Here is a 27,497-nt window from a genome sequence, read left to right as displayed (position 1 = left end):
AGTACATATCAGTATGATTAATGGTTCAGGGTTCATATTCAGGAATCTGATTGGATAACTGTCATTTCATCTGTTGGAACTTATAATTCAAAAAACATTGATGAAGTTGTCCAAGAAAAGAGAGCAATGCAAGTCAGTTTTACTTATGATGAGCAACAAAGCTTGGTTTGTCAGCATGAATAGGCTCTGTCCTCCAGTGTACTCCCTGGGCCTCAGCTAGATCATCAGGGAGGGGCAGTACCTCTTCCAAATGATTCTACTGCAGCATTAAGCGGTAGCTCTATAGTGTGAAAGAGTGAATATCATGCTGTGTGGAAGGCTCCATCACTGGAGAATCAGGATTCATGAGCTCTTGAGTAATACCTTACTCTTGTTTTGTTTCCAACAGGGAGTGGTAATTATTGACTCACTTTAAAAATATATTTATTTATTATCAAATTACTTACTTATCTAAATAGATGTATTGTTTTTATAAGAATGATAGATGTTTATTATCAAAGATAAAATTAAAAATATCAAATAAGTTTTCAAAAATCCCCTGAAATCCTCTTGTCCGAAGATGACTTGATCTTAGAGGAGATCTTAGACTGAGTGACATAAGGCACGATAGAGTATTGAAATAGATTCAAGCTTTTCTGGAAATTTAGTAAATGATAAAATGTGTATTTTAAGTCAGTGGAGGTTTTCTTCTTTTCAAGTAAATTGTGTTGATACAGCTGGCTATCTTTCTGAGGGGAAACAGCTGTTCTCAGCCTCACTCTTTACACTTACATAAATTTCAAACATATCAAAGATTTAGTTTTTTAAAGTGAAACTATAAAATTATTATGATAAAAAATGTTAATATTTTAAAACTTTGGTTTTAGAAGACCTTTTTAAAATGTGTCAGGGGGCTAGCCCAGTGGTGTTGTGGTTAAGTTTGCACACTCTGCTTCAGTGGCTGAGGATTCATGGATTCAGATCCCGGGTATGGACCTACACCACTCATCAAGCCATGCTGTGGCAGCCTCCCACATACAAAATAGAGGAAGATGGGCACAGATGTTAGCTCAGGGACAGTCTTACACACACACACACACACGTGTCAAAAACCCAGAAATTAAAAAAAGAAAAAAATTAAATTTGACTGAATAAAATAGAAAAACATCAGTATATCAAGAAACAAAATATTATAAAATCATAGATAAAATTAAAAGGGAAAACAAAATAGGAGGAAATGGCAACACATGACAAAGAGTTAATTTTGTAATATCCCAAAAGTGCTTACTTTTTAGTAATCAATAAAAATAAGACAGAAACTACAATAGAGGAATGTACAAAGACAAATACTTCTTTGCAAAAGGGGGAAAATCAGTAAACATATACTTTCTTAGTGTTCAAGGTATCAATAAGTATATACTTTACTAGTATTTAAAGAATTCATAGCATACACTTTATTAGTATTCTGGGAAATTCCAGTACTATCAACAAATGGAAAGGATTTTATTGTCAATAAGCCAGTGAAACTTAGTTGTCTCATTTTTCCAGCTGACGCAGTATTTAGCCTGCAAGCGGTCTCTTTACCTGGAGAAAGGATGGGGATAAGACCAGCAGTCATATGATTCTACATGGAACTCCAAGAATGTCTTGGAATTTTCTAGGTTTTACATGAAAGAGACAATGCTTTATTTATGTTATGAGATATATTTGTAATTTTAATACAGAAATAAGTGAATGATGAACATGTTCAAAATATAATTTTTGAAGACACTCTCATGATATTTATGCCTCAACCACTATGAAACTCAGGTTATTATTAAAAAGAACCTTTCCCTCTTTCTTTATACTGAATTCAGGTTCTTGCAGATCTTTCATAATTTCTGCCTTGAGATCAGGTGGTGCTGTTGAATTAAAGTTGCAGGTTTCTGTCAAAAAATCCAAAAGCAGGTCTCCATTTTCATTGCCATCAATAAAGCAGTCAGATATGTCCATGGTGGACAGAAGGTCGTAACATTCATACTTAATCCCCAACTTGTCCAGCATTTGAGTGAGGTCAACAGATGTGACATATAGGCAGAGGTCATCCCGGGGCAAGCGCGGTCCGTACTTTTTCCATAGCTTTCTCCAGCCACTGGTTCCTGTGCAACAGAACAAAGTTCATGCTTTCAATTGTTCTTCCTTTTATTTACCTACTCCGCCAGGCAGTACGTACACTAGGGGCTTGGAGTAGAGCAGTCAGTAAAGTGCGGGTGGGAGAGAGAAAGTTAAATAAATAAGTAAATAAATCACACATCAGATGGTGCTAATTGCTAATGAAAAATAAATCAGAGCAAAGAATAAGGAGATTCAAAGAGTTGGATGAGTTGCTGTTTTATGTAGGGTGGTCACAGAAAGTCTCTAATAATGTGATATTTGAGCAGAGACATGACAGCAAGCCATGTAGATATCAGAGGGAAGATTACTCCAGGACGAGAGAAGAGCAACTGTGAAGGAGCTGAGGCAGGAACATGCTTGGCATGTTAAGAACTAGTCAGGAAGCCAGTGAGATTGGAAATGAGTGAACAAAGAGTAGAGTGGAAGGAAATAAGGTTGGATAGGTGGTGATGGGAGTGGATATGGTGCCAAGTCATGTGGTGTGAGATGGGAAGTCATTGTAGCGCTATCTAATAGAACTTTCTGGACTGATGGACATGTTATATATCTGCATTGTCCAATATAGTAGCCACTAACCACTTGTGGCTATGGAACATTTGAACTGTAGCTAGTGTGACTGAGAAAATGATTTTTTTAAAAATTTTTATTGAGTTTATGATAGTTTACAACCTTGTGAAATTTCAGTTGTACATTATTGTCAGTCATGTTGTAGGTGCACCACTTCACACTTTGCGCCCACCCCCCACCCCCCTTTTCCCCTGGTAGCCACTAATCTGTTCTCTTTGTCTACATGTTTAACCTCCACATATGAGTGGAGTCATACAGAGATTGTCTTTCTCTATCTGGCTTATTTCACTTAACATAATACCCTCAAGGTCCCTCCATGTTGTCGTGAATGGGACGATTTTGAATTTTAAGTTTTATTTCATCTTAATTCATTTAAATTTCAACTTCAATAGTCAAATGTGTCTTCCATATTGGACAACACAACATCAGAGTAACTTAACCTGATTTAAGTTTTAATAAGGTCACTCTGGCCACGCAGATGAGACTAGACTCTAGGGGCATAAGGGTGGAAGTAGGGAGAACAATAAGAAGGCTACTGCAATCATCTGGGTGATAAATGATGGTAAGCTGGACCAGCGAACTTGGAAGGGATGAGAAGTGGTTGGATCTTTTATATATTACATTCCTAGATTCAATGTCACTTGCCAAAAATTTGGATATTGGGTATGAGTGAAAGAAAAGAGTCAGTGATGACCTCAATGATTTTGGCCCAAGCACCTGAAAAGAGAGAATTGCTATTATTGGAAATGGGAAGAATGAGGGAGGAGCAGTTTTAAATGTATCATCAGGCATCTCATTCTGAAAACGTAAGCTTGAGATACCTATTGGACATTCAGGGGGTGACAGGAGGAAGGCAGTTGTTTGTGTGAGTCTTGAGTTCAGTGGAGGGTCTAAGAGTAAAAACTGAAATGGAAAGAACGAGCACAGTAAATACAATGATGATTTACTCCAACCAAAGATGAGGTAGCCTCTCATGCCTATCCGCTCATAAGATGCTGCCTCAGACTGGGCTGATCCCCACAAATTTTGTACCCAAGTTTAGAAGATGTTTTAGCAATATCTGTTGCATCTAACTGAAAACCCAGCCCAGCGTAGATGCTAAGAGATGCAGCATCTGAGGGAGAGAGACATAGGTTGGACTGTTCTTCTGACACTTCATGAATAAGGTGAGGTTGTTATTTAGTCTTTCAGGACCTCAGTTTTCTCATCTATAAGATGGGGATAACCATACTTACATCAGGGGCAACTGCAAGTATTAAAAAAGATAATGTAAGTGAATCATTGCACAATGCTCAGCACAGATGTGTAATGTGTAATGGCAGATGGGTAATAAGTATTTACAAAATAAATGAACATTATATGGAATTAGTTTGATGATGTATTTCCACTGGTTGTAATCTTGAGACTGTGAAAAAGCAAACTTGCTGTTCAGAAACCTATAATAATAATAAATCAAAACAAATGAGCATTTATTTATGGACCTTCTAATGAATGCATGTAATTCCGGGTTGTTACATACACAGTTGATCCAGTGCAGTAATTAAGGGTGGTTTCTAAAGCTTAGCTCCCTGAGTGCAAAGCCTGACTTTCCTCTTACCAGCTTTATGAGCCTCTGCCTCAGTTTTATCATCTGCAAAACAGGAATAATAATAGAATCTATTTATAGAATTGCTGTAGGGAATAACTGAGTTAAGAAAGCAAGGCACTTAGAACCATGACTGTCTATAGTAAACACTGTTGAAGTGTTAGGAAATTAAGCTAGACTTGGCCAAAGCAATATAAGAGAGAACCTATATTTTCTATGAACTTTCAGTGAAGATTTCAAATACTTGAGATTTTTTGTTTCTCAAACCTCCTTTATGATCTAATGAAAGAAACTGATTCCCCAGGAAAATACACAAATGATACTTTCCCACATGGTTCTGCAAATAGTTATAGGATGCTCAAAGACCCCTGGCCCTCATCCGTGGACTAGGCTAAAGTCCCCCGATTTAACTTAACAAAAGAGACTATCCAAGGCAGGAAATCGTGAATAATAAATAGCCTAGATAATTGATGTTCCACTAATATTTCAGAAGAGGGAGTGATCACTGCAGGATATGCTCCTGGAGAAGGTAGAATTGGAATGAAGGAGAAAAAAAAAAATAAAACCTCATTTCAATGAAAAAAAATGAGGGTCATGAGTATATATTAAAAAATCTTTCATTCCGAAGACAGTGATTGTTTGCCCAAATAAGAATTTGCCTACAAACAAGACATAACAAGAAAATAAATATTTCAGAGGTTGAGGAGGGGCTCTCTTATCATTATTATTATTATTTTTAACCTGGCAGAGAAAGAAGCAGCAAACACTAATTGCAGAAAATGTGCTGGTGTCAGTGTTCTGTGACTTGGTGCCATTTCTGAGCTGAGCAATTATACACTTTCTGACGGAAGCATTATCATAATGGCTCTCAGTGGGCACAACATATGGTGTTAACTTTATTTTCAAAGTGATATAAACCAGATTCTGTTTTTCCCACTGTATTAACAATAACATACCATGATGTGCCTCCTTCCTTAGTCAGGTAGGGAGAAGGAAGGACAGAAAACTTCAGTGTTCTCCTGGCTGATCTCCCTTAACCAGATAAATTGCATTTTAATTAGCAACTCTCTCCATTAAGGCCTGGCTCCAACATTTGCAGAAAAACATGCCATAGACATCATTTTATTGTGGGATACTCCTCATTTTAAAAATCCACCTCTTTTGTTCTTATTTCTCTTCTTTTTCATCCCCAAATCAAATCTTTTATCTTCATAATGAGGAATTTCTGGTCGTTATAATTAAATGACTATTTACTGAGCTGGGCTACTTCTGTAAAGGATACTTAGAAACACAAAGGAAAGCCTCTCTTCCCTCAAGCAACACGTATTCTAACAGGCTGACCAGTAAATGCTGCTGTCACTTAATTCTGATTTCAATGTCTTTTTCTTTTCCTAATTAGTTTCACTTCCCTGCCCTTCATTGCTTTTGTCTGCGTGCATGTGTGTGAACATGTGTATCTTCTTTATTGAGTCTTTTATTTCTATTTATTAAATCCATCTTCAAATCTCCAGAACTTTCTGTAATCTCTGATTCCACATCCATCATGAAGTCACTTTTAGCTAAAACATGGTCTCTTTTTTGGATGGACATTCAGAACTAGTTGTAGTTTGGATATTATAAGGCAGAAATAATAAACAGTAATCCAGTTCAATTCAAACATATTTACTGGGTATCTTCTAGGTGCCAAAGGCTTTGCAAAGATCTGAGACTAGAGGTAAGAGGCAGAGCCCTCTGCTCTCAAGGAACTCTCCTTAAACTTTGCATATGCCTCTTATAGGAAATTTAGCACACTGCTGAAAGTGTTTACGTATCTGAATCCTCCAATAGATTAGGAGCCTTTCAAAGGCAGAGGAAAAGTCATAGTCATCTTTGCAAACTTCAGAGCCTGGCAGTGACTGACTGTAGGAGCTCAATAACCACTGAATGAACCAAATCTACACAATGACTATCCTATGCAGTCAATGTAGGATGAAGACTACAGACTCTGTTTTAAATATGGCTGAACACACATGGCTCCGTAGCCAAGTTAGGTGCTCTACATAATTAAATCTAAAAACTGACTCCATATTTCATTATCGTATGATCTAATAAATTTCAAAAATGAGTGTCCATATGAGTAGTTCAGCCTATTCAGAGAAATAACTCATCAGTTCAGTAACAGGTCAGTGTCTGAATGAGATGGCCAGGCAAGAGCCTTAGCTGTGTGGCATATTTAAGATGACGGTTTAGAGCAAGATGTTGATCCAGACACACCATTATCTATCTAGATGTGTGCTCTCAGAAATTTAATTTAATGACTAGTTCTAGGCTTGTCTGAATCCGTCTACAATGAGCATTCAGTTTTCTGCATGGCAATGCAGCTATGGATAACAATTGTGCCCTGAAACAAAGGAAATACACAGAATAGGCTTCTTTACTTCTCTTCTAGGTAATGATGAAGCAAATTCCATTTAGAAAATGACTGCAAGAAACCTGATAAAAACAGAGCCTAGTATAAAACATTTTCCTGTAGGTGTTCCAAGTTTTAGGGCAATATTCCAGTTTAAGGAATATTTTCATTGGGAAGGTATGGAGAATGAGGTTTTAAGAAACGCTAAGAAGGCAGTTTAGGGCAATGGTTTTTTCACAAGGGTAAGGAGGGAAGTTGATCAGGCACCACAGAAGACCTGGGAGCTTTCTCAAATGCATTTGCTGTCCACAATCTGATCTAGCAGTATCACACTCCCTGGAATGCAAAATATACTACAAAGCTATAGTAATCAAAACAGCATGGCACTGGCACAAAAACAGACACACAGACCAATGGAACATAACTGAGAGCCCAGAAATAAACCCACACATCTATGGACAGCTAATTTTCAACAAGGGAACAAAAACACACAATGAAGAAAGGAAAGTTTCTTCAATAAATGGTGTTGGGAAAACTGGACAGCCACATGCAATGGAATGAAGTAGACCATTATATTACACCATACACAAAAATTAACTCAAAATGGATTAAAGACTTGAATGTAAGACCTCAAACCATGAAATTTCTAGAAAAAGACAAAGGCAGTACAATCTTCAACATTGGTCTTAGCAGCATATTTTCAAATACCATGTCTGACTGGGCAAGGGAAACGAGAAAAAATAAACAAATAGGACTATATCAAACTAAAAAGCTTCTGCACAGCAAAGCAAATCATCAACAAAACAAAAAGACAACCTAACAATTGGGAGAAGATATTTGCAAACCATATATCTGATATGAGGTTAATATCCAGGCTATACAAAGAACTCATACATCTCAACAACAAAAGAACTAACAACCCAATTAAAAAATGGGCAAAAGATCTGAACAGACATTTCTCCAAAGAAGATATACAGATGGCCAACAGGCACAGGGAAAGATGTTCAACATCACTAACTATCAGGGAGATGAAAATCAAAACTACAATGAGATATCACTTCACTCCTATCAGAATGGCTATAATTAACAAGACAGGACATAACAAGTGTTGGAGAAGGTGTGGAGAGAAGGAAACCCTCATACACTGCTGGTGGGAGTGCAAACTGGTGCAGCCACTATGGAAAACAGTATGGAGATTCCTCAAAAAATTAAGAATAGAACTACCATCCAATCCAGCTATTCCACTGTTGGGCATTTATCCAAAGAACATGAAAACATGAATGCGTAAAGATATATGCACCCCTATGTTCATTGCAGCATTATTCACAATAGCCAAGACTTGGAAGCAACCTAGGTACCCCTCAGTGGACGAATAGATAAAGAAGATGTGGTGTATATACATAATGGAATACTACTCAGACACAAAAAAGGATGAAATCTTGCCATTTGTGATAACATGGGTGGACCTTGAGGGTATGATGCTAAATGAAATAACTCAGAGGGAGAAAGTCAAATACCATATGATATCACTCATAAATAGAAGATAAAAACAACAACAAACAAACACATAGAGACAGAGATTGGATCAGTAGTTACCAGAGGGGAAGCAGGGAAGGAGGAGGCTGACAGGGGTGATTAGGCACATGTGTATGGTGATGGATTGTAATTAGTCTTTGAGTGGTAAACATGATGTAATCTACATAGAAATTGAAATATAATGATGTACACCTGAAATTTATATAATAATACAAACCAATGTTACTGCAATGAAAACATTAAAAAAAATCCTATACTTGTTGATTGACAATGATACAAAATAAATCTGATTGGGAATTTCTTGTGATTAGATTTGTTTCCAATGTTGGAAATTGAGCTTGATCTATTTTTCCAAAAGTTGACCTGTGTACAGTAGTTCCCTTATCTGAGGGGCATATGTTCCAAGACCTTCAATGCATGCCTGAAACCATAGATAGTACCAAACCCTATATGTACTATGTTTTTTCCTATACATACATACCTATGATAAAGTTTAATTTATAAATTAGGCACAGTAAGAGATTAGCAACAATAACTGCTAATAAAATAGAACAATTATAGCAATATACTGTAATAAAATTCACCATAGATAGGAACCTCAGCATACTATTTTTTTTCTTTCCTTATTAAGTTAAGAACTTTCACCTTTTCATTTAAAGGAAGCACTTTAGGCTTCTTTTTGGCATATCTGAATTGCCAGTGTGGGGGATCAGAATTGGCCACCTCAAAATGTGCCTCTTTGGCTTATTTTTAAGAACAAAAGACTCTGAAAGAAACTTTGACCTTCCCCCTAACTACCTAAAAGAATTTAAGATAAAAGGCCTGTCCTGGGGACAGGCCATCACCATAGATAACTCTGGGGATAGGTAGACTGGCAGCGTCCTTGCCAAGTCCATTCTGTTCAAAGTGCTGTCTACCAAACATTTGCTTTTCCATCTCCATGTGAATTGCCTTCCTCCCCTTTGAAGTCCCAAACCATTACCCCCAACATACTCCTTTGTCTTTAGGAGAAAATGTTATTTAAGGTGGCGTCTTTGGCCATTCTGGTGAGTTACTCAGCTTTCCTGGGTTTCTTCCATGTATTCATTGTTATAAAGCTTTGTTTGATTTTCTCCTGTTATTCTGTCTCATGTCAATTTAAATCTTAGACCAGCCAGAAGGACCTAGAGGATAGAGGAATTGTCTTCCTCCCCTACCTCAGCATCACTAATCTTGTGCTTTGGGGCCATTATTAAGTAAAATAAGGCTCACTTGAACACGAGCACTGTGATACTGTGACAGTTGATCTAAAACCAACATGGCTTGTAAGTGACTAACTGACAGGTAGCATATACAGTGTGGATACACTAGACAAAAGGATCATTCACATCTGGGGTGGGACAGAATGGGATAGTGTGAGATTTCATCATACAACAGAACAGTGTGCAATTTAAAACTTATGAATTGTTTATTTCTGGAATTTTCCATTTAATATTTTTTGGACTGCAGTCGACCACAGGTAATTGAAACTGTGGAAAGCAAAACTTCAGATACGGAGGGACTGCTGTATTTGTATTGGCTTTATTAATGCAACAAAGCCATTATTGCTATTTTTTAAAAAGGAAACTGCGGTCTTTTCCATACACTGAGGGGGCAAAATAATTTATCTCAGGGAAATGTATTGTTAAGACAGTTTCATAGGTACACAGGTTTACCTAGGGGAGAGAGGTAGAGGAAAAAGGAGTTAAGTTGCTCGATATAATAAATAAGACAGATGGGATGATGGATCTGATGTCTGAGGAAAAGTACTGAGCTGAGAGAATATGGGTGAGGTCTGAGAAGTTCATGAGGAATTAGTGCAAGGGAGGTGGGCCCTGACCTAGCAAAGGAAAAGCTAGAAAGAGAGTGGCTGTAGGACTTTGATGCGGAATTCCGTATCTGCTGTTCTTCCTCTCCATAGATCTCAACATCTCCCCAAATCAAAGAATGGTACTTTGGAGAATGAAGGAGGTAGGGCTACGTCCGTGCTGGGGGCAAACCAGAACAAGATGGGAAAGGTAGTTGCAGCACATGCAAGGTTTGGAGACAAATCAAAAGTTAAACTGGGAGCAGACATTTGGAGCAAACAATGGCTGGCCACCATCAGGAAAACGTAAGCCGGACCCCCAGGAATCCTCGGGAGTCGGGGGAGGGGGAGGGACAACCCAAGTTACTTGACATGACGGCTCTTCACTTACTCTGGATTTTTAAGAGTTAAGCAGGAGCCCATAAGACTGGGGAATCTGGAGACATTCCCAAGTCGATGACAAGATCAACATATTTAACAATGTTATTTCCCTTTTCAGGTAGAATATTTTCTTTAACTGTAAAGGAAACTACATTGGATAAGATGGTTTATTTTTTTAAAACATTTTACTTATCTTTAATTAATTTATTTACTTAACAACTCTTCTGATAAATAGAGGCAATGAAACTATGACTTTCAGCCTTAGGAGAGAAGTGGAAAATCCAAAATAAAATTCCTAAATCTATTTTCCCCTTTTGCTAAGTGGTTCTTCTTTTAAGAAGATATATATATAACATTTCTTCTATAGCTGTATAAATCTCTTCTAAGAAAGAAGTACATATGGTAAAGGAAGGACATCATTAGAGTCCCTTTAATAATTTGACAACTGTTATTTGTTGCATTCATATGTCTAGGAACAATATCTATTAACAATGTTTTCCTTTTTGGGACACTTGTATCCTATGCTATGTGTAGTAATGAAGAATTGTGGAACTGCATCTTGAAAAGGTGAATAAAAAATTTCCACCATCAAATTACATTGAATAATTTTCTACTCAAAATACCTTTTTTTTAAAAAGCTGATCTTTGAGCTTTTACTCCTTTTCTTTTGATTTTTCCCCAGGAATGTATGTATACATAGTACATATGAACCACATATATGCACAGATGTAATATGATGTAGGTATGATTATCCAGAAATAGCCCTTGAATAAACTAAGACTCATAGAGCAAGTTCACACTGCTGGGAAATGCCTCAGCATTCTTGCTTCATGTATCATCATAATTTCACTGGGCCTATTTTAGTTTACACTGGGCCTATTTTAGTTTACATGGATTGTATTAACTCATTCATGGTATAGCCAGCAGAAGAGTGTATCCATAAGGCACTTAGTTAATTCTCAGTTGCTTGTAGACTACTCATGCCATTTCTAAATCTTAGGCAGGCTTTTTCTTATTGGGAGTTATAAACTCATACTCATAGAGCTGCATTCTGATATTCAAATATTTAACTTCTGAAAATATGTTAGAATAAACCAAGTATAAATGAGTAGATCTGCTACTGATATGAAATATATTCTAAAATCAAGTATATATGACTTCTGGATGAATTTCTATTTCTGTCTGCAACACTGTTTCTGTATTATTGATACAGATGATCAAGAATTGACTGCATTCAATGTTGATGACTAAGTTTACTTTTGTATCCCTAAATATAGTACAAAATGCTTTACCCAAGTGTCCTAATTTAGAGAGACGTTAGTAAGAAGCATCCAGTTTACATAAGCCTTTCTAGATGGGAAGACAGACAGATATCTCCCATATAAATGAATATTTTTAACTAACCAGAGATAAAAATAGTATATCAAAACTTTCTCTTGGGCAAGAGGTTGTGTACAGGAACTCTCTATTGCCAAACTCCCACATCAGTTCAAACCCAAGATTACAGGCAACAACCATGTTTGCCATACTTAAAGCCGTCCCTCATGTTGAAGAACAAATGAATTTTGTGACATATGATTTTTGAGTATGGGGTCTGGTATAAGCTTAGGAAGACAGAGGCTGTTGTACATCTAGAATCGGCCTGCCTAGCACTGTGTGGGCAATCATTGCTGAATGAAAGAAGTAACGAACGAATGAACTCAATAATGTCAATGTTTCTTTTGCTAACACGTTTAGTTATATTCTCTGTGTGGTACTTACTATTGCACTGGAGGCAACATGACATGATCAAATGCCTTCTTTGGAAAACAAAACAAACAAAGCAAACCATTTTTGATAGTTATTTGAGAAAACCTATAATGAACAATATTGATAACGGCTCTAGAAATGCAAATTAATCTAATTTGATAGAATCTAAAATATTTAAACCTTTGTTTATTAATAAACATCACAGAGGGAAAAGAGATATTCAAGGGACAAAAAGGAGGTAAATATATTTACTATTTTTAGTCTCATTTAAAAAATTCCTATCATTTGTATTTGCTCTGTTATATAAAAGAGAATTTATATATAGACAACAAAGACATATTTTCTCAAGAGAAAAAAATAAATAGATGTAAGACATATTTTCTCAAGAGAAAAAAATAAATAGATGTTTAATTCCACTAGACTCCCTAAACTGAGAGCTGTTGTGAAGGACTTTCCTAATACTGTGTTAATTAATTGACTATGATCAGGAGCCATGTCAAGAATTTCATAATGAAGATGAAATATACCAGCTGCCTACAAACACATGAATCCATGCATATATGCACTATTGCTGTTTTAAAATTCAGTTGAATGAAAATAACTTACCTGACACAATAATAATGAGGATCTTAGCATTGGTAGCTAAGAGACTATGGAAGAATTTCAGAGTAGCTGGGATGTCTTTTACATAATATAGCATCTAGAAATGAAGGAAAAGAGAAATGAGTCACTTTTCTATGTCAATGTCTTTGTTACTTGGACTAGACACTCATTAGAAAGTTTTATTTTCAAGTTGAGTGGATTTTTATTCAACAAAACAATTAAGGGGCCAGTTTTGTGGCTGAATGGCTAAATTCGCATGCTCTGCTTCGGCGGCCCAGAGTTTGGCTGGTTCGGATCCTGGGCACAGACATGGCACCGCTCGTCAGGCCACATTGAGGCAGCATCCCACATGCCACAACTAGAAGAACCCACAACTAAAATATACAACTAAGTACTGGGGGGATTTGGGGAGAAAAAGTAGGGAAAAAAAACAAGAAGTTTAAAGACTAAAGATAATTGTAAGGAGAGATACAACAATAATGTGAGAAAATATTTGGTGAAAGGGAAAACTATAGTATTTGCTCAACCAGAGACAAATAGTTTTAAATTTACTCTTTCTGGCTTCAATAACACAGTTATTTATAGCTGGAGACGCTTAGTCTCCACTCCACACGGGAGCATTGATTCTATGCTTACTCCCTATTTTGTGAATTGTAGTTCTTCTGGGAGAAAATGGTGCCAGCACCATAAAAACAGACTCCATTTCGTGGAACATTGCCTTAAAATTAAGCCCTTTGCACTGTCTTCACCATATGCTCACAGATGCTTTTTTTAAATCACAGAAGATATGACAGACTCTGATATTGACAGATTCTCAAGGAAAATAGACTGGAGTAAAGCATGAGATTACATGCTTGGTCACAAGATGCTAGGGGTCAGCCCACCCATTTTTAATCACTCTGGACCATCTTTGGGGAAGTGCAGGAGAAGTCTTTCCACTCAACACAGATAGAACTTGGAATTATACATTGGCGGTGGAAAATTTTCCTTAAGGGCTTGCATTCCTGGAATCTACCCCCACAAATACTTACTACTTATATCTCATCTTTGTCTCTTTTGGACAAGAGTTCAATATTCTATGTAGATGCCCATGACAGAATTTATGGCATAAAGCAAAAAAGAACCTAAGCTATGCCCCTCTCATATGAATGAATGAAAGAAAAGGGACAGGCACAGGGCCCTTGCTGCCTCAGGAGCCATATTTAGTATCATGTCACTCCATGCTATTCACCACAGGGACCATACATAGATAGGTACCCAGATACAGCTAATCCATAAGATGGCTAACAATCTATGACATGACCTGGCTAAAAAAGAGGAGGTGGGTCATGGCAGATGCTCTGAAATTTGATCTGATAAACACTGAGATTCTCTGCAGTTGACTGTGAATATTAAGTTGAAAGAATGTCATGAGAGCAGTAGGACTCTAAAGATCAATGAAGAGACAACAACATAGCAAAGAAAAATGCAGAGTAGATAAAGAAAGAGAGATGAATAAAATAGTAACGCAGAGGAAGCAGAGTTGCTGTGAGAAAGAAAAAACAAACATGGAAGTTTTGAGAGAAATGGGAGAATGATCTCTGAAGCTGCCACATTTTATAACAGGTAAAGAATGGGATCCACAGCATAAGTGGAGGGATTGGCTTTTGATAAAAGGCTTTTGTAGTAAGATGGAAGAAGGAGATAGTGGGTACGGGTGCAGCTATGTTTGTAAATCTGGAGGGTGAAAGATGAGTTTCCATCTGATGGTTTCTGTTTTTGCTATACAGTATGAAGTGAGGTCATCAGATGGGAATGAATGGTGGGAGAGGGGTTATAGGAGGTTTAAGGAGAGAGAGGGAGTATGAACTAGTTATCTAAAGAGGTGGGAAAGCAAGTCTAATAGAGAAACACCATGTGCTTGCTGGACAATGTTAAGCACTCCCTTATAGGTAAATGATTTTGTCAGCTAAGAGAGCAGAGATGTAAGATTGCCTGGATATGTCAATCTTGCAGTCATTTTTTCCTTTGATTTCTTTTACATTTATTCTTTTGGGGTGACTATACTTGTGGACCATAGAAAGAAAGAAGCATCTTGTTATTAATCAAGTGGTATTTCTAAAATATACACATCTTCTAATGGTAGCCAACATCCAAAGCCTATCCACCTATATGCTATTGAGAAATATTAGTAATCCCTGGAAATATGCCTCCATACCATCTACTGAATAGTCACCCCCTTTCCAAGAATTACACTCTCGGTGCTAGAACATGGAAATAAATTTCTACTGAATGACTGTCTGATATCAGTAAAACTTTATTGACCTCAGGAATCATCTAATCTGCCCCTTCTGTCACATGTTCACTAGCCAGGGCAACAGAAGGCAAAAGCAAGAGAAGTCATAAAACTCTGGGACATTGGTCCATCCAGACCATTAGACCTACTGGAGAACTGTGCTAGTATGTGGGACATATGTCCTCTATTGTCCTCAAATCGATCTATGACCTTTCAATCCTACAAAAATTAATTAAGCCAACATTGAAACAATATCAACAACTCTAGAAGTATTTTGAGTAGAGAAAACTAGCTTTTTGAATGTTACAGAGAATCTCTTAGTATTATCAACCTCTTTATCTCAATTGGACGGATAATGCTCACTTATAAAATCAGATTTTCGTTTTTCTTTTTCAAGTTAGAATACTAGGCACTCTTCATACAGATTTCTGAAAAATCTCCTTTCTGAGAGTATATAACAATAAATGTTTCTTACCTGAATCATATGAATAAAGTCCCACTCCTGAAGTTCTTTTTTCTCCATCATTCTATTTTGATATTCAGATGATGTCTCCTTATGCCAAGCAAACTTTATGTTCTCGAGGTTTGATGTCTTGGCTACAAGCTCTAAAATACAGAGAAGTCGTAGCACACCATCAATTTTAATTGCAAATGTGGAACCCATTTCCATCTAGAATTTTAATGCAATCAATGTTATATACATAACAGATATAAAGCACATTTTTCTTTTTTATGTAGCTCTGGAAGACCAGAGAGTTCATCCTGATTTTTTTCTAGTAGTATACGAAATTAGAGATGAAAGAAAGAGCCAATAATAATTATGAGAACCCTGATCAGACATAGGTTACATTATCTCAGTATTAATGGGGAATCAACTGGTGAGTTTTATCAATGGAAATTGATGTAAAACAGGTGATATAATTCTGTAATCCAGGAGTCAGCAAACCACAGCCCGTGGGCCATTTCTGGCCTACTACCTGTTTTTAAGTGGACTGCAAGCTAAAAACATATCCTAGGGGCCAGCCTGGTGGCATAGTGGTTAAGTTCACATGCTCTGCTTCAGCAGGCTAGGGTTCGCAGGTTCAGATCCAGGCACAGACCTACACACTGCTCAACAAGCCATGCTGTGGCAGCATCCCACATATAAAATAGAGGAAGATTGGCACAGATGGCTCAGTGACAATCTTCCTCAAGCAAAAAGAGGAAGATTGGCAATAGATGTTAGTTCAGGGTCAATCTTCCTCACCAAAAACAAAAAATAAAGCACAGAAAAGACATACCCTATTCTACTTCCTGACTTCATGCCTCTGTCTTTCATATCTTGTGCCATTATATGTTTAAATGGTTAAACAAAATCAAAATAATAATAATATTTTGTGATACATGAAAGTGATATAAAATTCAAATTTTAGTGTTTATAAATAAAAGTTTATTAGAACATACCCATGCTCGTTAGTTTATGCATTGTCTACAGATGGCTTTGTGCTACAACGACAGAACTGATTAGTTGTAACTGAGATTGTGTGGTCTTCCAAGTCTAAAATATTCATCATTTGGCCTTTTTCAGGAAAAAGTGTGCCAACTCCTGCTGTAACCCATTAAACATAAACTCTTTATAAACATGGATTCTCTTTAAATATTTCTGAATGAATTAATGACTCTCTCTCCAAGAATAAACACCCAAAAATAATAGTTGGTGACTAGGGAATGGATGGAGAGTCAGTAAAAAATGGACTCTAATTATTCACTGTTTCTATTGTGAGGGGTTTAGCCATGCCTGCCAAGGAAACAACTTAATTAGGTTCTCCTCCCAATAAGCTTACAAAGAACATACTGCAGTAACTATGTTGTAAATGATTGAAGGGACACACTAGGGATGACCTGCCTTTCGGGATAAGATTGGCATACAGCATCATGGGTTACAGGTACCTTTGTACTTGGCAATTTGTTCAGCACTTGGTTCAACAACTTCATTGTTGATATGAACTCCTGGATATTGAGCCTGCACTTTGGAGAGAATTTGAAGATCAATTTCACCTGGAAGACAAGCATATGGAACAGTCACATCAGCCCAGAAAGAAATCATGAAGAATAATTTGAGCTAGTTTATTATCTGTCTTACTTTTACTAGGAAAGCCCATCATAAATAATGAATAATGCTCAACTGTTGCCCTGTAACGATGCTGTGATGCAGAACAGCTAGGTTGTAAGTAGGAATAATAATGTGATATGAAGAGGGCTATGATTGTCACTCATTCATTCATTCACTCATATAACCTCTTTACACTAAATCTAATGTAAATCCCATTAATTACAGGATTCAATCAACCCTTCCTTTTGTATCCCTAAGTCAAAAAAAAACCCACTGTCAATCATAATTTTAAGATTTCACCAATTGGAAGATGTATTTCAATTTCAGAGATGTTAAAATATGAAAAAATGCACCTTAGAATTTATAAACTAGGCCAGGCCAGAAGCATACAAAAAATGTCAGGTACAAAAAAAGGATACAAAAATATGTCAGACATCTGCCCTCCAAAACACCATGATCTAGTGGAAAAGGTAGACCTGGAGAGAACTGTGGCTGGGTTGGTCTGAGGTACGAAGAGGAATGGAGATAGTGAGGGAGAGGATAGCAGCAGAGGCCAGAGAGATGGAAAGCTTCATGGAGGGAGGTCACTCCTGAGCTCTGTGTTATGGAGCAAATGGAAGTTAGTCCAGAAACATCTGGGAAAATGGGTAACTGTAGGAAGAAAGGACAGGAAGCCAGAGGCATGAAGTCAAGAAGCAGAATAGTATATGTGGGACTACTGGAAGTTCAGAGTTTTGGCATACTGGGCAAGGCAGGGCCTCCAAGAAAGAGGTGATCCCAGAGGAGTAAATGGAGAGGAGGTTATGGCCAAATAGATATTTATGCATTACTTCATCTACCAACTATTAACTGATTGTTTACTATGTGCCAACCACTGCACTAGGCTCTAGGAAATAATGATAAGAAGAGCACATAAATACGTGCCCTGATGAAAATTTAGCCTATAAGTGAATGCATGAGAGAGATGGTGGTAAGTTGGATGAACTTGAGTTCTAAACTGTCTTCTCCACTTATTAGGTGTATATGACCTTTGGCAATTTACTTTATCTCTCCAAGCTGTACTTTCCTCATCAGAAAAATAGTGATAATAATAGTACATAATTTATTGGTTGTAAGGGTTAAATGAGGCAATGCATATAAAACACAGTGCAAAATAGAGTTGTCACCCAATAAATGTTAGCTGTTCATTATTTTTATCGTTTTCATTGAGTCCTTCTCTTTAAAAATATCTCTTCTCTTCCTACTGCTGATGCCTCCAACTTAAGTTTTGCACTTTTATTCTCTTGGGTTATGATGTTGACCTTCACTAAAATTAAACTATCTTCTGGCAAGACTAGCACATGAAAATGATGTTGGTCTTTAATCTTTGGGCATAAACAACATTAACAAAACCTTTCCAAGGTTAGATATGGCAGACAACCAAAACATAGGTCTTAAGTCTGGAGGGAAAGAGATGAGGACGATAAATCAGGAACAAAAGATGCTAGACTAGGAAAAGAGGGCAGTCTAAGGGTATAATGAGAACCCCAAGTACTGGTAATAGGAGATGGGGAGAGAGTTAATGAGTAGGAAGGAAGCTGAAATGGAGGATGAAGGAACCTATGTGACAGTTTTCTCTAAAGGTGGCCCTACCAACGTGAAACCTTTTATTCCTTCCTTAATAACTGTAGCTGCCGTTTATTGGCCACCCATTTGTCAAGCACTGTGTTAGGCACTTTACCTGGAATGTCTCACTTGATCTCAACCACAGTCCTATCACAAACTCCATGAAATTGTTTCCAACCAGATAAAGTGATTTGAGTAATTTGATACTCACGGGATATTAATATGCCTAATATATAAGGTACATCCAGAGTGTTTGTTCTTCTAACTACTTCATACTGAGAAACAAGAGGATACCAAATATTAAAAGGACATAAGAATTCTTTTTTTCTTCTCTACAGTAACATTTTGAAGAGTAAAAAAGTAACTAAGGCAAAAGGCTGATAAGAAAAGCTGTAGGCTAATGAGAAATAGAGAGATTCCAGCTTGTCCCAAAGAACCAGAGGCCAGAAGTTCTGTTCTTGACTGTCAGCCTAGCCATATATTTTAAATAAAATATCCTCAATTCTGAGGATCCCAAATCCAACATTTTGAAACTCAATAATGTGAAACGCAATAATTTTCCCTCTGGGGCTTGATGAGCTCTTCTTCTCCTAAGATGGACCCCAATATTTTGGATCTACCCAAATGGCAGAATGGATCTAGCACATCCCCGGAGTATGTTCCTATCTTGTCACTTTCCCAAGCAACACAATGTTCTACCATATTCAAAGCCAGCCAGTCCCTCCTCTTGGGGCAACATGTTAGAGGACACAATGCTAAAATTGCCCCTGAGACATGGCAACCGTGGGCTCACATAACAACCAGGTATGGACATGGGCCATCTGTGCATTCACTGCTGGATCCCTAGCAGAAATGAATGAACCACCAGAGGAGATAATGAAACTATTTCCTTAGAAGTTAGCACATAAAATTCACTTCTGGCCTCATAAAGCTGGTGACCATACTTCCTGTTTGCCAGGGACAGTTCCACTTCATGCTCATTGTGCTGGGGCCCCACCTGGCTTTGTTTCTTATCCCAAGTTGTTTATTTTTAACAAAATACTATTATTAGAATTTGATTTTTGAAAATAGTTTTTTAAAATAACTATTTTATAAATCAACCAATATAATAAAACAACTTGTTCAATAAATAAAAATTTCAGAAAATTAAAATAATTTTAATTCTTTTACCTACTCCATCCAAATCTCACTCTTAAAAGTATCCTGGATTTGACAATAAACAATGCCACCATGCTCAAAAGGCACTCATTTTTCTGTGCTATTTTTGTTATTTATAATGGACTCTATTATTTATTATTGTGAGATACACATGTAGATAGATAGATAGATAGATAGAGATAGAGATCTTCCATATGATAATCTTTTCCTTGGTCGCATATCCTACATAGTTTGCCTTCTAGCATTCCTCAGAAATAGGAGACATGCATTTTTAAAAATGATTTATACAAACCTCTTCAACAAAAAGAGAGTCAATAGAGAGGCACTTCAGATGGTCCATGGTATTACAGTCTAGTCTAAACATTTAGCATTTAGTTATAAATATTTTCTTGATACATCACTCTACTGTTCACTATCCATCCAGTCACCCAAGCTTTGCTCCTTCCTTCATCCTCCTTCCATGGCCATCAGCAAGTTCCATAAATGGTTGTTTACTTTCTCTTTTCTGTCCCTACTAGCAATGCCCTTGTTCAGACCCAAATTATCTATGTCTTGGAATACTGCAATAACATCCCCCAAATTCAGCCTATCTCTGCTGAACCTTGTCTCCCTCAAAGCCGTCGCTACAACCACCATTTAAAACCCTAAGCCCATCACTTCCCTCCTTAAAACCTTCTAACGACTAGTCAGCTGGATAAAGTCCAAGCTCCTAACTGAGCATAGTCCACCGTGCCTGCTTCCTTATTCTCACCTCTCAGAATTTCATATTTTGAAACTTTTGGCTCCACGAACCCTGCATTTCCACCCTTCTCGGCCCGCCCCCCCACACCCCTATACACTGTGATCTTCCATGCTTTTCGTCTTTTGCCAGTGCTTTCTCCTCTACCAGGAATACTCTCTCCACACTTCCTCACTTTATCTGACCAAACCCTATGCATCTTAAACTCTTCCACACGTGACTAATTACCTTGGTAGTCTTTCCCACCGAGCCTGGAAGCAGCATCAGAATCCTTCTGACAGAAACTACCCATCAATTGACTGGAGTTGGCAACACAAAGAAAACCTTCTGTGTTCCCTGATGTAAACTATTGGTCTACTTCACTTATTTTATTCACTAGCAAAGGCCTGATTCCAATGAGCTTGCTAAAAAGTATCAAGGCCTCTAAAATGCTAGATGGAACAACTGAGCAGGTTTGGTCATCAATCACTGAAGAGCATGTGAGGGGTTATCAGGCCCTATAGTACCATGAGCCAGCAGTAAAGAGATTCAGACAAAAAAAGCGGAAGAAGACCATTTGTTCTTTCTCAGCTGAATCCTTCTGAGCAGGAGCCGTAACGTTATGAATGTGTTCCAGTTATCAGATGTTAAGTGCCCTATAAATGCTTTTAAAGAACATACAAGCCAAACTAATGTGCCAAAATAATGGGGGAAGGTAAATGAGAAATGAGTCCATGAAATCATTCAGACATTCTCAGCAAATTGAGGGGTAAACAAAAGAAATGTGGAAGCCAGCAGCCTGCTTCTAGTGTGCATTCCAAAGACTTCTGCGAATCTTAACTTTCAGTTCCAGAAAACAGCATTTAAGGGGAATAAGGCAATACATGTTCATTTCATAGTCAATCTCCTTTCACAGGTGCCCTCTCGTTAGGCATTGCTTGATTATAATTCTGACAATTGTAGACAACTTAATTTTTGACACCCTAAGCCATTAGATACATAAACGCCAGTGGTTGTTCAGGTTAACCAAAGCCTTATTATGTGTTTCCCCCTGAAGTTTTGGATCAAAATCTGCAAAGTTTCCTGTGACAAATGGAAAAATTATAATGATTAAACAACTCTACTCCAATTTACTTCCCTTCCTCTCCCCTCCCCTTCCCTCCCCTCCCTCCCAGCCCCCCACTTTCATGACTACCAAAGCAAATTAATGATTTTGGAATCTGTGCATTTTATGATGATGTGACTGATTTTCTCAGTTGGTCGATATGTGGAACTTGAGCAAAGTTAGGAAAAGTCCAAATGTGTCACTATGAATCAATGGGTTACGGAGTAACTTCATGTCAATACACAGCATTTAGAAAGATATGCACCCAATTACAATCAGAGGTTATCTCAGGCTGGTGGAGTTACAGGTTATTTTCCATTCCCCTCTTTTTGCTCATCTATAATTTAAAATGTTCTACAGGAGTTTATTTGAGTTAATTACTTTTGAAATGTTCATTTCTAAATTACAAAACCCTTTCCTTTACCATTCACAACGCCCCCCCCCCCCAACCATCGCAAAATCCTCTCTGCTATGAAATAGGTGTAAGTCTAAACTTATTCTGGCTATTCTCTTTTATGCAAATGACTATCCTGAGACATTTACAGCCAAATATGGAACAACTCACATTATCAACAATTCGGCATTTAGCTTATTGTAATTATTTAAACTCTCCACAATAATTACTTTTTAAGGTTAGAACCTTCTTTACCACTAAGTTTCTAATTAAACATCTTTAAATAAGGTATTCTTTATAGTACAGAAATTGTTCTCTCATATATGGGATGCATGTATTTGATTTTATAAAATCATATATATTTGATTTTATGAGGCCTGGCTATTTTATAGTAAATGTTAGTACATTGAAGAATGTGACCATAACTTAGATCATAGATATCTTTATCTGGTGACTTAAAGGGATGATCTTCTGAGTTGGAGACTTTCTCTTTTGGATGAGTGTACCAGTAAAGGAGGCTAAAATGAAACTTTTGTTGCTTAAAAAAAGATAGATAATTGGTTAGATGGATGCATGAATGTATGGATAGACTGACAGACCGACAGACTGACAGCTCCCAGTAAAATAGCTACTTGGATGACTAGAAGAAATAAAGAAGGGAGGCATAACATGGAAAACTAGGTTTTCTAGGTGGTCTGCAGTGATACAAAAGCATGTTTAAAGGGCAGGATGTGAAGAGAAGCCGGAAGGAAATTCCCAGCAAAAGCCCTGCCAGCCCCACTCTGAGCTGGCACACTGTGGAAACCTATTCGGGCGCCATGTCTTTAAGCTGAGCATACATTTCCACTTGAATTAATGATGGATATATGTGTCTGCCCTCCAAGATCCCAGGGCAGTTAACGGATGGAGTTGGAGGGGCTTTATAAATTCTTCACCCATGTTTTCGGGGCTGCTGTGGCACCCCTCTACCACACACCCATTTTGTCTGTGCACATTGGAGGGAGAGAGTGAGAAACTGACAGTCTTACCTGTGAGGTCTCTTCTATCTTAAACTGATCTGCTTGTTATTGTAAAACGATAATCTTTGTTTGCTACTATTGAGAGACAGAATATAGACCCTCATGGCATGATTGTTGGGATATCAAATCTTTTATTAATCTCATAATGATTTTAATGAACTCACGCCAACCCTAGTCAAATGGCCCAGCTCTTTTCATTTTTCCCTATCAGGCTACCACAATTCCTCATAACTTGAATAGCACAATTAAACATCTCCTGACTTCATTTCCTCACCTATAAAATGGGAAGGTATAACTCACATTCACTCCTTATACCATACAGCTTTACTGAGATCTAACTGACATATTAACATTGTGTAAGTTTAAGGTATACAATGTGATGATTTGATACACATACATATTGTGAAATATTACCACAATAAAGTTAGTTAACGTATCCATCACCTCACATAATTACCATTTTTGTGGTGGTGGTGACTTACAAATATACAATATAGTATTATTATCTATAGTTACCATATTAAATCCCTAGAACTTATTCACCTAATAACTGGAAGTTTGTACCCTTTGATCAACATCTCTTCCTTTACCCCAACCCTCAGCCCCTGGTAACCACCAATCTGCTGTTTCTGTGAGTTTGGCTTTTTTAGATTCCACACAGAAGTGAGATCATACAGTATTTCTCTTTCTCTGATGGACTTATTTCACTTGCCCTCAAGGTTCACCCATCGTGTCATAAATGGAAGGATTTCCTTCTTTTTATGGCTGAATAATATTGCGTGTGTGTGTGTGGCTGTGTATTTTTATCCACTCATCTGTTGACAGACACTTAGGTTGTTTCCATGTCTTGGCCATTATAAATCACGCTGCAATGAACATGGAGGAGCAGATATCTCTTTGAGATAGTGATTTCATTTCCTCCAGATAAACACCCTGAGATGGAATTGCTGGATCATACGGTAGTTCTTTTTGTTTATTTTTCGTTAGGAAGATTATCCCTGAGCTAACATCTGTGCCAATCTTCCTCCATTTTGTATGTGGGATGCCGTCACAGCATGGCTTGATGAGCAGTGTGTAGGTCTGCTCCCAGGATCCAAACCCTTGAACCCTGGGCCACCAAGCAGAGTGCACAAACTCAACTACTATGCCACCAGGCTGGGCCCTAGTACTTCTATTTTTAATTTTTTGAGAAATCTCCATAATGTTTTCCACAGTAGCTGTACCAATAACTTATTTTCTTAAATTTGTTTTTGTAGATTTCTTTATTTTAATTTTTCTATATCAAAATTATGAACTATCTTTAGTCATAAAATCAGACAACTGGTTAATATAGTGATTGTGCTCAAAAACTTAGTTGGAATAATTATTTGTTGTTCAGACTTGGGGATAACATGAAGAAAGTATCAAAAACCAATTGATTAGGGGCCCGCCTGGTGGTGTAGTGGTTAAGTTCACACACTCCGCTTCGGCGACCCAGGCTTCACAGGTTTGGATCCTGGGTGTGGACCTACACACCACTCCTCAAGCCATGCTGAGACAGTGTCCCACAGGCAAAACAGAGGAAAATTGGCATAGATGTTAGCTCAGCAACAGTCTTTCTCAAGCAAAAAGAGGAAGATTGGCAACAGATGTTAGCTCAGGGCCAATCTTCCTCACCAAAAGAAAATTTAGTTGATTAAGCCAAAGGCTACTTTGAGAATTTTGCATGCTACAATGCTTTTCTTTCAATCATGTATTTACTAAGGATCTATTATATGCCAGGAAATGTCCGAAGTATTGGGTTTATAGAGATATATTTTTTTAAAGTTAATAGGCATATTAAAAATTGCTCAAACTCAGTAATCAGAGAGAGGAAAATTAAAATTGCAATAAGATATCACTTTATGCTTATTGGACTGATAAAAAGGCAGAAAGCTGGAAAATTCCTAAATGCTGCCAGGGATATTCAGATAGAGAAAATTTCACTGAGACTGGTCAGAATGTAGACTGTGCAGCCATTATGGAGACTAATTTGGAAATACTTAATTCAAATCGAATATATCCATGACCCAGGAGTTCTGGATTTGGAGATATACGTAATCCAAAGAAATTCTCACACAGCTTTATAAGGAGATATTGTATTGTGAAATTCACTAAAGCTTTACTTGTGATGAAAGGAGGATGGAGACGAACTGTAGGACAGAAAAGTTGTGGTGGATGCACAGCACTCAGGATTCTCTACCTGCCAGAATCCACAGAGCAGATGCACGCCTAGCGATACAGGGGAATCTTCAGAGTAGAGTAGTGAACAAAAGCATGCAATGAGTAACAGATATCACACAAAATATAAAACAGAAGAAAAAATGTACAGATTGGTAAAGGGAGACAGGTACCACAATTAGTGCAATAAATCATCACACTGTCGTGATGGAATCCTGTACAGAAACAATGAAGGTACAAAGTCACTGGCTGTAGTGAGAGAAGAGGAGAGAGTGAGCCCAGGGCAGAGAGCAGAGAACACGTTGGGGAAGAGAGAACCCTTGGGCTATCTGTGTATCCTTCTGTTAGCTCTCTGCCAGGTTTTGGACCACATAAGACTCTAAAACTTTCTCTAACATAATTATAAGCAATTGGGCAGGTCCTGCATGATATGGTGGCTGAGGTTTTATGATATGAGGAAAAGTCTGTGGGATTTAGGGAAAACTAGACCTGGGCTTAGATCTTAGTTCCACCATCTATACCTGATGATGCACATTTTAAACCATCTGAGCCTCAAAATATCTGAACTTCAGCGTCTTCATTTTGAAATGAAGCCCCATAAAGTTACGAGAATAAAATGTGATAACATATATGATGTGCCTAGTAATGTGCCTGGAAAATAACACGTCTTCAACCAAGCTTAGCTCCTCTGTGATCCCTCTTCTATAATATACAGTACATAGATCATTTAGGTTACTACAGCATATAAAGGACAAAAAACAACTTTCATTGAAAAATATTGATTAGTGAATTTTTGGAAGTTATCTGGCCATAAATTACTTCAAAAGATAATAATTTTTTTTTAAAGATTTTATTTTTTTCCTTTTTCTCCCCAAAGCCCCCCGGTACATAGTTGTATATTCTTCCTTGTGGGTCCTTTTAGTTGTGGCATGTGGGACGCTGCCTCAGCATGGTTTGATGAGCAGTGCCATGTCCGCGCCCAGGATTCGAACCATCGAAACACTGGGCTGCCTGCAGCGGAGCACGCAAACTTAACCACTCGGCCACAGGGCCAGCCCCAAAAGGTAATAAATTTTATTTTAACCAAAAATTGTTTTCTATTAGGCTGGATTGTGAGGTTTTTTTCTATTTTGTTCCCTCCTGTGTTATTTTCTTTCAAACAGGATATGCTGACTTTTTGATTTGGAAAGTTAAATGAAAATTAAATTTTATTTTATTTTATTTTTTTTGAGGAAGATTAGCCCTGAGCTAACATCTGCTGCCAATCCTCCTCTTTTTGCTGAGGAAGACTGGCCCTGAGCTAACATCCATGCTCATCTTCTTCTTCTTTATATGTGGGACGCCTGCCACAGCATGGCTTGAGGATTGGTGCATAGGTGTGCACCTGGGATTGGAATCGGCAAAACTCGGGCCACCAAAGCAGAACGTGTGAACTTAACCGCTGCGCCACCAGGCTGGCCCCTGAAAATTAAATTTTAAAAAATCTCCTTCCTTGCAAGTCTCTTTCCTTTGTACCACCTTGTCCCTCAAATCAGCCACAACTATAGGTTTACATCTCATGTCTCCTCTCTGGGCTGTGTTGAGTGTTTTACTTAATTTTACAGTCCGATATTTTTGTGGTTATAATATCTTTGCTTTCATCCAAGCCATATTTTAAATGCATCATGCCTATATTTAAAGAGGGACATATAATTGAAACCTCTGACAGTAGAATTTATAAAAAGTCAAAAACAAAGAAAAGGGGGAGATCTGATCTTCTAGACAAATTTTCTCCACTCCCTGAACTTCAAGGATATATTTAATGAGATGGCAGGGGAATGGTACATTTTTGCTTGAAATCTAAGGTCATCCGATTGAAAATGGAAAAAAAAATATGAAAAGGAAAAGTTAGAGGCTAGAGAGAGAGGAAACTGAACTCAAATTTAGTATTCACCAGAATTATCTTATGCAAATTTGTTAATATCTCTGCCCTTTAAATTGCATATCTGTAAATTAAGGATAATATGGTCTATGCTACAGGGTCATTTTAAAGGTTAGAGGGTTAGAGGCATTATATGGAGATAATTTACCAGAGTACATGATATATAGTAATTGCTCAATAAATTGAAGGTATGATACATTAATCTAACAAATATTTTTGGACACCTACTAAATGCAAGTTTCT

The 27,497-nt window shown here is 37.5% G+C and overlaps 1 protein-coding gene across 2 annotated transcripts in view; it reads right to left on the bottom strand.

The window, feature by feature from the left end:
* Window positions 1–1,409: 1,409 nt before the first annotated feature.
* The window catches only part of HNMT (histamine N-methyltransferase), a 41,172-nt gene continuing 15,084 nt past the window's right edge, over window positions 1,410–27,497 (bottom strand). For both annotated transcript variants that reach the window (XM_001490326.7, XM_070241824.1), the window contains 4 exons: window positions 16,973–17,080; window positions 15,519–15,649; window positions 12,772–12,865; window positions 1,410–2,117 (listed from right to left, as the gene is read on the bottom strand). In XM_001490326.7, coding sequence (XP_001490376.3) covers window positions 1,762–2,117; window positions 12,772–12,865; window positions 15,519–15,649; window positions 16,973–17,080 — 689 coding nt within the window. In that variant the 3' untranslated portion in view covers window positions 1,410–1,761. The remainder of the gene's footprint in view (window positions 2,118–12,771; window positions 12,866–15,518; window positions 15,650–16,972; window positions 17,081–27,497) is intronic.

This window comes from Equus caballus, chromosome 18 (genome assembly GCF_041296265.1).
Source record: "Equus caballus isolate H_3958 breed thoroughbred chromosome 18, TB-T2T, whole genome shotgun sequence".
NCBI lineage: Eukaryota > Metazoa > Chordata > Mammalia > Perissodactyla > Equidae > Equus > Equus caballus.
The sequence above is the reverse complement of the archived record's forward strand: the minus strand, read 5'-3'. Positions and strand labels throughout refer to the sequence as shown.